An 11,636-nucleotide genomic window follows, 5' to 3' on the forward strand; every position below is an offset into this window, starting at 1 on the left:
GAGGTTCTCCCATTCAATTCTTGGCTGCAGCGCCTTCTCTGTGGAGTCTGCATGTCCTCCCCGTGGTCGAGTGGCGTTCGAAAGACATATGTGAATGGATGTGCCTTTGTTGAAGGTTGGGTGTCGGGCTGGCACCTCGGACCCGTAAAAATCTACTGCCAATCATTAGTGGACCGGAGTTCCGCTGTGGCGACCCCTAACCGGGAAAAGCCGAAAGAAGAAGAACAACCTAGCTTTAAAGCAGTAGATATATACAAAGCAAGTGAAATCTCAACCACAGTTAAAAACTTAAACTGTGTGTAAGCTGAAATGTAAATAAAATAAAAAGTAAAAATGAAAAAATAAAAAATAACATTATAGCAGTAACAAATAAGAAAAACAGAGCTGAAAATGCAATCCAATAATAATAATGTAATCAAAAAGGAATATACAGAAAATATGGTGTAGTCAACATTTATAAGTAATGTAGTAGGGCAGCTAAAGCACGACAAGAATACAAGTCAGTAAAAACGTTAGGAAGACATCTTAAGAATTGATAACTTAATGGTTGAATTTAAATTAGACACAAGTGCAGGGTATTAAATACTTCAGAAGCAATGGAGTTGAAATGCATTAAAATGAAACTCCCTACTGGAACTGCAAGACCCAGCCTGAAAAGGTAAACTGGAATAACAAACAAAAAGCAAACATTTTGAAATATGAATTTATAACTTTAAAGAATCTGCCACTGTGGAGGGCTGTACCTCTCCATTACTGATGCTTTACACATCTGACTCAAAGATTAGTTTACCACAGAATAGGCGGAATAGTCTAAGGTGACTAGGATTGGGTATACGTTTTCTTAAATCAACACCCTCAGTTTTGTTAGTTATTCTGAGGAATGCAATTACAGCCCTAAGAATGGGCACAGCACAAAAAAAGTGTGCATATATTGTTAACACATTCGATAGCACTGGGACAAAAGTTCCAGACATATGAATAAGAAAAAAAGAAAAGAACTAAAAGATCTTCTTTTAAACATACAATTTAATGAAGAAAAGAATATTTGCAGTAATTTGATTTGTGAGAAGCTAGGACTGACTGAGGAATGCAACTACAGCCTTGCAAATGGGCACACCACAAAAAGCTAGGACTGACTAAATGAATTAAATCAAGAAATCAAATAATATAAGTGTACAACATCAGTCACAGAGTCACAAAGACATCTCAAGATACTGTGCATAGCCATGGCAATGATGCCCTTAACAACTAAGACGACCGAGTTACAGGCAAAGGAAATCTGACAGAACATCACATGTAAGTAAATTGTGATGCTACTCCAGTGACACATGCTCCAAGGAAAGCAACAGTAGCTCTCAACAACAGAAATTTGCAGGAATTGAAGACTTACAGGGAGCTTTTAACTCATGAGCTATTAGTGAACATAAGGCAAAAGATAAATATGACTTGTTAAACAGAATAAGATGATGCAATTTCATATAAAAATAAGCTGATCAAGTCTGAAATAAATGTATTCTTATGTCAGAGGGACTTGTCTGATATAGGAAAGGTCAGATCAAAAATGGAAATGCCACAGTTAAAAGATGAACAGTTTTACAGATGTACCTAGGAATGAAGCAGTACATTTCAAAATGTATGCCTAATACGGCTAGGACATCTAAAACTCTAAGAAACCAGTGAAAGCAAGAGGTAATCTTGAAATGCCGCTATGAACAGGACAAGTTATTAAATGCTCTAAAAACTAGTTACACATGCCCTAAAATTAACTGTGACGTCTCTCCTCTGGGCTAGTGATCAAGGAGTGTCAATCCTCACCACAGACACCGATGAGGGACGTTCCCTTAAAACAGAAATAGATACATACAGTATTTCCAGATGCAGCTCTTTGCACTAAGCACAACTGCCCTTAACAGCAAACAGGGAACACACTCCTGTCCTGGGGCTGGGTTTCCACTCTCTTTATCCAGGCTCTAAATAAGACTCCCTACTGACATAGCTGAAAAATTCAGTCTTCAACTGAATGTTCCAAGCCAAGTCCTCCACCACTCTCTCTGAAACCAGTATTCTGTGTCCCTGTTCCAAACAGCTGATAGAGACACTCTTTTGAGATCTGATTTTCACTCTCACACACACACACACACACACACACACACACACACACACACACACACGGGAAAGGTTGGCACAGATTTACTAGCCAAGTCCGCTCTGCCCAGACTATAAGGTAGGCATTGCCAATAGAACACTCCAAAGCCAGCTACTCTAAGCTAAAACTCTCACAAGGGTACCCAATTATACTGAGTAAAATTAATATGGTTTACTATCAATTTGTCGACTGTAACACAGTCGAATAGTCATGTTGTCGAACCGAAATGTGAGTTTGCACATCGACTAATGTAAATGTCAAACCAGATGTCCGAAAATTTCGAACAAGAAGCAGAATCCCAGACTGTCTGCCTGTCAAAGTTGCCACACTACATTACATGTTTGCAGGGGGGGCAAGCCCCCTGCACCCCCCTACTTATATATACAAACTCCGAGATCGCACTACAGTTAGGGTAAGGGTACATTTCCTGATCCCCACTATAGTGCGATCTGGCTTGGAATGTCGGAATTCACAACAGCAAATGCTGTATTGCATTCGTTGATGTAAGTTCCGACATTTTTTTGTGTAGATGTTTTGAGTCGACATACGGCTCTCTCGACATTTTGTAAATCGTACAAGTTGCGATTGACAAACTGATAGTAAACCATTAATACTAATAAAAATGGTAGTGTTTGACCAATACAGCAAGGCTTTCAAAAGCGGCCACAGTGTCACCAAATAAATACAAGTACTCTTAAAGGTTAAAATATTCTCTAAAAAAATATATATATATATATATGTATATATATATATATATATATATATATATATATACACACACACACACACACACACACACACACACACACATATATATATATATATATATATATATATATATATATATATACACATACATATATATATATTTTTTTTTTAATTAACATTTGTTGACTGGGAAAGTCTGACTAGGTTCCACAGATCCTGTTTTCAGAGCAGAGGCCCGGGGAGAAATGCTCCAGATATATATATATATATATATATATATATATATATATATATATATACACATATATATATATATATATATATATATATATATATATATATACACACATACATACATACACACACACACACACACACACACACACAGGTTCATAGGTAGGTAGTAGGCTATCTGCCCGAAGGCATTTATAAGCCTAGCCAGAATGTGTCGACTTTCGCCGCTCCCTTAGATTAGTTCCCTGTGCCTCTATCCAGCACAGCCACTGAAGTGATCCCCGGAGTAAACTTTCTGTTTCCCATACACTCGTCAAGGTTTCTCTTGAAGAGTGCTAGCGAGGAGCTCTGCCTAATGTAGATTGGAATCCTGCTCCAAAGCATGGGAGTCTCTGGGACAGGAATCTATCCCTCCAGCACGTCCAATTTATTGTTGTGGTGAGGTTTAGATCCCTAGAGCATGTGGCTCGAGGGGATAAGGTTTTCTTAAAGTGCAGCATGTCCATCAATTCTGGGGTGGACATGGCCTTGTATGTCAAGCAGAGATCACCTCTGAGCAGGCGGTATGCAACCGAATACAGGTGGAGTCGAGCTGCACAGGGCATCTGTTTGAGGCCAGTGATCCTCTTGGTGAGGTACTTCTGTGGTCTTTCCAGCTGTTGCAGGTGTCTTGTAAGGTATATCCCAAATGGGGTGTTGTACTCTATATGATGGGTCTGATGAGTGATGAGTATAGGTGCACAATGACCTCTTTTGATCTGGATGCAAACCCTTTTGTGATTAGGTGGGCCACACAGAAGGATTTTCTAACCACTTTGGCAATGTGATTAGCAAAGGAGAGATTACTATCTACTTGGTTCCCCAGATCCCTTCTTACGTTTTCCATATTTAGGGGACTACCACCTATGTAGTAGTTTGTGGGTACTTTATTTCCAAAGGGAATAACTATGCACTTTTTGGCATTTAGCTTGAGGCCATGATTTTGACACCAGGTATCCATCTCAGTGAGACCCTTTTGGAGGATGTCTGTGTCAGCTGGTGAGTCAATTACTGACCCTAGTTTGCAGTCGTCTGTGAACTTTGGCAGCCATAGTCCTCCTGTGCTTGTCTGTACCTCTGAGAAGTACATGCTGAACATGAGGGGTCCTAGGACTGAGCCCTGGGGAACGCCACTTTTAACCGGTTTAGAGTCAGACCAAGCTCCAGCAACTCTCACCATGTGGGTTCTGTCCGTGAGCTAACTGGCAACCCATCTTGTAACACAGGGGTTTATGTTCAGGCTGGTGAGCTTGTCTATAATACCAGAATGGGGAATGGTGTTGAAGGCCTTTGCGAGGTCTAGGTAGGCTGTGTGTACCACTTTTCCCTCGTCTATAGCCTTGGTAACTGCCTCAAAGAAGTCCACCAGGCTTAGGAGGCATGATCTGCCTTTAACAAAGCCGAACTGGGTAGGGTCCAGTGTTTGGAGGTTCCCAATGTCTCTGGTAATGAGTTCCATGATGATGCGCTCCATAGCCTTGCAGACCAAGCTAGTTAGGCTTATAGGGCGATAGTTCCAGGGGTCTGTTGTGGCTCCACCTTTGTGGAGCGGAATAACCGTTGCTGTGCACCACTCTATGGGTATGTAGCCTGTGGAGAGGCTGAGTTTGAACACTGTGTTTAGATGAGGGGTTAGTTCGTCTTTGAGCTCGTGTAGAACGCAGCCTGGGACACCGTCTGGTCCCACTGATGCTGTGTTTTTTTACTTTGGAGAGGCCTATTTTAACCTGAGTGTCTGTGATTCCAGGGGCTCTACATTCTTCTGGTATGGTTATGGGCCCTTTTGGGGGTGAGAGGGGGGTGAAGTTTGCACTGAACCGGTCTGCCAGGATGTTGGCAATATCAGATGGTTCAGTGCATTTGTGCCATTCTGCACTAACTCCGAACAGATTGGAGCATTGCCACTTAGATTCCTGACATAGCTAAAGAATGCTTTGTGGTTATCTTCGGAGTCCCTGGCAAGTTTTCTTTCAAAGCTTGCCTTGGAGGGATCGTAGTTTCTTGCTGATACTGATCAGGGATGTCTTCCCTTCTTGGGATTTTACTCTTTTCTGTACTAGTTTCCTCCTTCTACTGTATAGCTTGTTTATGGCAAGGGTCCACCAGACTGGTTTCCTTTTCTTAGAGAAGTGAGTCTTGATTTTGCTTGGGATAGCACGATCCATACATTCTTGTAGGTACCCATAGAATGCATTAGTAAAGGATTTTGCAGGTTGGACAGCGTTATCCTTTAGCATGGGGGCTTTGAAACTTTCCACCTCTGTCTTCAGTAACGTGAAGTTTGCTTTTGAAAAGTTTTTCATGGCGGTTTCCTTGTCAGGGGGTGGGGGAGGAATGTGGATATCCAAAGTGATTTGTTTATGATCAGATCTAACCAGCGAGGGGTTGGCCTTCAGTGTAGAACATCGGTCACCTATGTTGGTGATGACCAGGTCCAATATGTTGTCACCTGTGGTGGGAGTGTTGACTAGTTGTTCCAGGGCATTTGAGTTTATAAATTCTAGGAAATGTTGGGCAAGGGAGTTAGTACTTGAGTAGTTCTCCCAGTTAATGTTTGGGTAGTTGAAATCACCCAATATTAGGGTATTTGGTAGGACCTTTATGTTACACAGTGTTTTCAGAAATGCGGAATGGGGGTACTGGGACATGGTGGGTGATCTGTAGCAAGCTACAATTTGAATTGCAGTTTTGCCCGTTGTTAGATGCACATGGATAATCTCTGAAGCATCGTGCTGTGCCACTAACCTGGAGGTGTGGGTATCCTTGATGAATATGGATACCCCCCCCCCACCTTTTGTAATTCGGTCCGGGTTCTGTGGCCAAAATGTATGGTATGAGTTGTAGCCTGGCCTGGTAGTGCTGAGCTGAGTTGCTCTCTGGAGCCTTAAACCACGTTTCTTTTTTTTTTCCAAATACTTTATTGATTTTCAAAAAGACAAAACATAATTTCTACTAGAATACAAATGAAACAAAAGACAAACTATATACAATATGTACATATGGCCTATATGAGAAACAAAATGAGAATAACTTAAGAGTTAGAAAGAGGTAGTCACACACAACAAAACCATCAATGTAATTTCTCCAAGTACAAGAAGATGTGGAGATCCTTAAAGTCTCAATGAGAGAAAAACCTTTCTTCCAAGGATTGTTGATCCATCTATTAGGGAAGATTCTTGTTTCCTTTACCTTTGTTTCCATATGTATTGTTTCTTCTAGTAGAGTCATAAATTCTTGAAAGTTGAGTTCAGATGAAGTTTTCCATTTTCTTGTAATACATTTTCTAGCAATTGCTAGTATAGTGAGGAGCCCTCACCAGCAATATCCAGAACCACAGGAACTGCTTGGGGCAGTGAAGCGGGCTGTCCCAGTGGCTGGGTGATGGAAGCCTGGCCCAAAGCAGATGGAGTGCGGGACGGAGCCGAAGCAAGTGCCGGGGGTCCGGATGCCCTCAACAGAGCCCTCTCCACTACATCAAAAGCCGAGGGGGAGCCAGCCTCGACAATAGGATCCGAAAGTCGGCTCCCCCTCAGATCCGATGAGCGGATCGGAGTCGGCGCCGAGCCCCTCGGATCCGAGGGACCAGTGTGCTCCGACAAGGACGGCGCCGAAGGCACACTGAGTCCCTCGGATCCGAAGCTCGGGCCAAGGCTCCGAGAGGTCGGATCCGACAGACTCGAGGGCAGGGTCGGATCCGAATTACCCAGTACTGTCAGCGCCGACCCACCCGTGGCTCCGAGGCTGCCCGGCTCCGGGCGCTCCGAACCCAGGCAGTGGGTCGGAGAAGGAGCAATGGGCTTAAAAAAGGGGATCGAGCTCCCCCCCAGGGGGGGGGGGAGGCAGGAGCACTCCCATCTGCATCTGGGCCTGGATGAACCTTCGCATCATCCGGTCCAGATCAGCATCGGAGAGGCTGTAAGTAGACCTCGACTAGGCTACCGAGATAGGCCTTGAGTGCCACCTCGATAGCCTCGAAGGAGGTCGGGTCTCCTCATCCTCAGGCTCCGGTGAAAAGCACGGGGACCGGAGCCGAGGAGGGGGAGAGCCAGCAGCCATAGAGGCCGGAGGAGAAGCCCGCTTAGCCAGCAGGGCCGAAACGGAGGTCTCGGCCCGCCGCTTTTCTCTCTCCGGTCCTTTTTCCTGGCTTCCCTCTCCTCCGACCCTTTGGCGGGAGTTTGAATCCCGGGTGGAGGAGGGGGAGCAGGCAAGGCAGGGACTGCCGAAGCAGTGACCACCAAGGAGGCGGGGCCGAAGCCGAGTCTGGGGGCAAGAGTCCCGCCAAGACCAGCTTCGACCTCCGCTCCTTCAATGCCCTGGGGTTGAACCCTGCACAGATTGCACACCCTGAAGTGAGGTGTTCAACCCCAAGGCATCGAATGCACCGAGTGTGGCCATCAGCAGAGGAAAGCTTATGGCCACACTCGGAGCACTTTGAAAAAATAGCCTTTGGGGCCTCAGACATAACTATTTTTTTTTTTTTTTTTTTAAACAATAAAATAACTAAAACAGTCACACAAGGTCCCAAAAAGAAACATACACACACACACCAACTACGAACCAGCGAGGGGAGGGTAAAAACTATATTAAATTAAAAAAAAAAGATATAAACTGAAGGGAAACCTATAACTTTCACACAACTAAAAAATTTTTAAAAGTTTTAAACCCTTTTTTTAACAATAATTAAACTTAGCTTTCAGAGCTCTGACGACCCAGCCTTCACCATGCGCGGCAAACTAGATCTGAGGTCATGTAGGGAGAGCAGGGCATTATGGGTGAGGGGAGGAGCTAGGAGCTCGGATCCATAGCTGGATAAACCATGCCGGTTCGGATTCGATATCGGATCCATACCCACAGGTTTCTGACAAATGAATTCTCCTACTTCAGATCATTTGTTTCAGTTACATTCAGAAAAATCATGGACTTAGTATGAAGGAATCTGAAAAAATAGCTTGAAGGAAATTTCCAATCTCCTCCCAGAATTTTTTAATTTTGATACATTCAAAAATATATGAATCCAATCAGCATTACAATTCTGAGAACATCTCCAACAAAACAATTGTTTAAAGAGTCCATTTTAGCTATCCTATTGGAGGTGCAAAATGCCCTGTGTAAGAATTTCCATGAAAAAATCTTCCAAGCTTGTAGATTGGAAGTTAATTTAATAGATTACAATAAATTAATTTTGTTTTCAGAGGAAAGGTTAATCTGATGACCTTTAGTAATAAAGTTCCAGAAGTTTTGTTTTGGATTAACTTTGTAGATTATTAAGTTTTTATAGAGCAATGAGGTTAAATTAGACCAATTATGATTATAAACCATTTCTTGGATAATGGAAATTAATTTTGGTTCAGAACTAAAGGAGGAATTATTCATTATTATGTATAACTCTTGAGCATGAAATAAAATGCTCTGAAGTATAAGCCAATCCAAATTTGGAATATCAAAGGTGTTTATTATTTGTTGTATGTTGAAGACTGATGAGTTCCTAATACAATCTTGCCAACAAGTAAAATTTTTTAGTTCCCAATTATTTATAATGTTTTCATGTAATTTGTTGGGAAAGTTTTTAGTTATTTTGAAAGGAATTAAGAGTTCCCACCATAACTTAATGTCTAAGTTTGAGCTTATGAAAGATCTTAATGAGTTGTAGATGTAGTTTATGAACACTGGGTTGGTGGGTTTCGAAACGTTAAATTGTAAATTTAGACATAATATTTTCCAAAATTTATTTATTTGATCATTTGAAAGAGTATTTTTTGTGAGTTTATTCTCATTTAAAAAAATAGAAATATGAAAGGATTTCCAAGCTGATTAAATGTTTGGGTCTATCCAGTTGAAAACTATTTTGAATATAGAAGCCTTAATATATGTCTCTAAGTCTGGAAAATTAATTCCTCCCATTTCCCAGGGTCTGATATGGTGAGCACAGGCTATCCTGCTTCGTTTAGGGAACCAGAGAAAATTTTAAATAATTTTATTTATGTCTTGTAATAGTTTTTTATTAGGTAGTATGGAATGGATTAAGCTATATAGTTTATTCTTGGTAATAATAATACCATCTTTATTAATTGAAGTCTATCCTCAAACTTTAGGAATAATTTATTCCATTTGTCAGTGAGTAGTTTTATGGTATTTAAGACTTTTTTTATAATCTGTAGAGTGTTATTAAGATTGTCATCTACAATAATTCTAGGTAATTTACAGAAGAGACCTGTTTTTCTATTAAATGGACTGGAGTTATGAAAGAATTTTGTTTTTTATTTAAATGCATATAATTAGATTTAGATTCACTTATACGTAAACCTGAGCTATCAGAGAACCTTTTAGTCTGAAGATCAAACTCTTTAAGAGATTCTTGTGAGACACTCAGAGTTAAAAGTATATCGTCCACAAAGAGCATGATTTTGGAATTAAATTGATCATAAATGTCTATACCTTTAATTTTTGTGTTTTGGCGTAATGTAATAGGAAATAATTATATTTCAAGAGCGAATAAAATGGGCGACAAAGGACAGCCTTGCTTTGTACCTTTGAGTATATGAATGGATTCTGAAGTAAAAGGGCCTAGTTTTACATACACAAGATTATTTTTATATAGATTTTTTATCAAAGTAATGAAATGAGATGGAAAATCAAAAGCTTTGAAGAGATAATCCCATTTCAGCGTATCAACTTTTTCAATATCGAGAGCTATTAGAAGAGCTTCTCGACTGTCCCTATTTACAATGTCGATAAGGGACAGTATTCTTAAAATATTATCGTAAGTGTGCCTATTGTAAATAAAACCAGACTGGTCAGAATTTATAATATGTGTTAAGGATTTTTTAATTCTATTTACAGGAATGGATACAAATATCTTGTAGTCATTATTTAGCAAGGACATTGGTCTATAGGAACTACATTGTTTTGGATCTTTATTTTCTTTTAATATAGGAGTGATTAAAGAATATTTCTAAGAGGGAGGAATTAAATTATCGGTATGAATTACATTTAAGGCTTTATGGAAAATTGAGATAGCTGAGGGAGGAAATAACTTATACAGTTCCTTTATAATTCCATCTATCCCGGGGGCTTTATTATTTTTGCTTTCTTTAATTTTATCAACTACTTCTTTAAGAGAAATCGGTTTTAAAATCTCAGATTTTAGATTATCTGGAATTTTATTTATTTTAAGTAAACTTTTATCTACATCTATATGTTGAAATTGTGCTGAATTATTCAGTTGGTGGTCAGAGTAATGATATTTAAGGGCTTCAAGAATATCACTAATGTCTGATATCATTTTATTATTTCTACTTTCATGCATAATTGTTGTAATATTGTTATCTGAGGCTTGTTTTTTTTAACTCTCATTGAAAGATTATGCAGATGTCTGGTCGACAAGTGTGAGTTGATTTTTAGTTTTTCGAATGCCAAATTTGTTTTATCAGTTAATATTTCATTCTATTTGTTATTTAAGTCTGTAATTGTTTTTTTTTTTTTGTTTTTGGATGTTGTGAATTATCTTTATTTATAATTATAAGCTTATTTTGAATATTATGAAGTTCCAATTCCCATTCTTTAGTCTTATTTTTAAACCAAGCTAGAATTTTACCAAATAAGTAAGCTTTTAGTGTATCCCGGAGAATTGTCAAACATAAATCATTTCATTGGTTAATGTCAAGAAAGTTTTGAATTTCGTGATCTAACCATGGCTTGAATTGTGGTAGTTTGGTGATGTATGCTGGTATCCTTGTTGTGAAGATCAACCTTTTAAAATCAATTTCAAGTTTTAAAATAAGGGAATTATGACCTGAAAAGGGACAAGGGATTATAGAAAACTTATTTTCATATTTAAATCTTCAGATACATAAAGTTTATCAATTCTGGTTTGGGTGCCAAATCTACAATCTCTATGAGAAAAGGATAGTGAGTTAGGGTCTTTATAACTGTAGGTGTCAATTAGATTTAGGTTGTCACACCAATTTCTAGAGCTTTTCCTACAGAAGTAACAAAGAAGTGCTTTTTATTCGAGGTTTCAGAAATGTCTAAAGTACAGCTGAAGTCTCCCCCTAGAATCAAAATACCCTTATGAACTTTGTTAATTAGTTCTAAATGTTTCCTAACAGTACCTATCCCTATACCAGGAAACCAATAGGTGTTAACAAGTGTCCATATTCTATTATTAAATCTTATTATTACAACTGAAATAAGACCTTCTTTGTCTTCATACTTATAATTTGGGGAATTATGACGTTTTTCCTCCAAAGTATTAAACTCCTCTTGTTTTTTCTTGTATGATGAGCAAGATAGATTTATATATTCCAATGGATTCCAATTAAAGTTATCATCTGATTTTAGATGGGATTCTTGAATAAATACAGCCTGAATTTTATATAGTTTCAAGTATCTAAGTAAATTGGATCTTTTCCTTGGATTGTTTACTCCATTAACATTTAAGAATAGTAAGGTTAAATCCATCAAGCATGACTTTTTTGTGAGTTAATTGAAGTTTTCATGTTTGGTATTG

At 39.2% G+C, this 11,636-nt stretch overlaps 1 protein-coding gene across 1 annotated transcript in view; it reads right to left on the minus strand.

The window, feature by feature from the left end:
* Positions 1 to 11,636, minus strand: part of RABEP2 (rabaptin, RAB GTPase binding effector protein 2) — a 472,624-nt gene that overhangs the window by 108,475 nt on the left and 352,513 nt on the right. The window contains exon 12 of the mRNA XM_044087055.1: positions 9,702 to 9,897. Coding sequence (XP_043942990.1) covers positions 9,702 to 9,897 — 196 coding nt within the window. The remainder of the gene's footprint in view (positions 1 to 9,701; positions 9,898 to 11,636) is intronic.

The sequence above is a fragment of the Protopterus annectens genome, chromosome 10.part0 (genome assembly GCF_019279795.1).
Source record: "Protopterus annectens isolate FY-2018-M chromosome 10.part0, PAN1.0, whole genome shotgun sequence".
In the NCBI taxonomy this organism is placed as follows: domain Eukaryota; kingdom Metazoa; phylum Chordata; order Ceratodontiformes; family Protopteridae; genus Protopterus; species Protopterus annectens.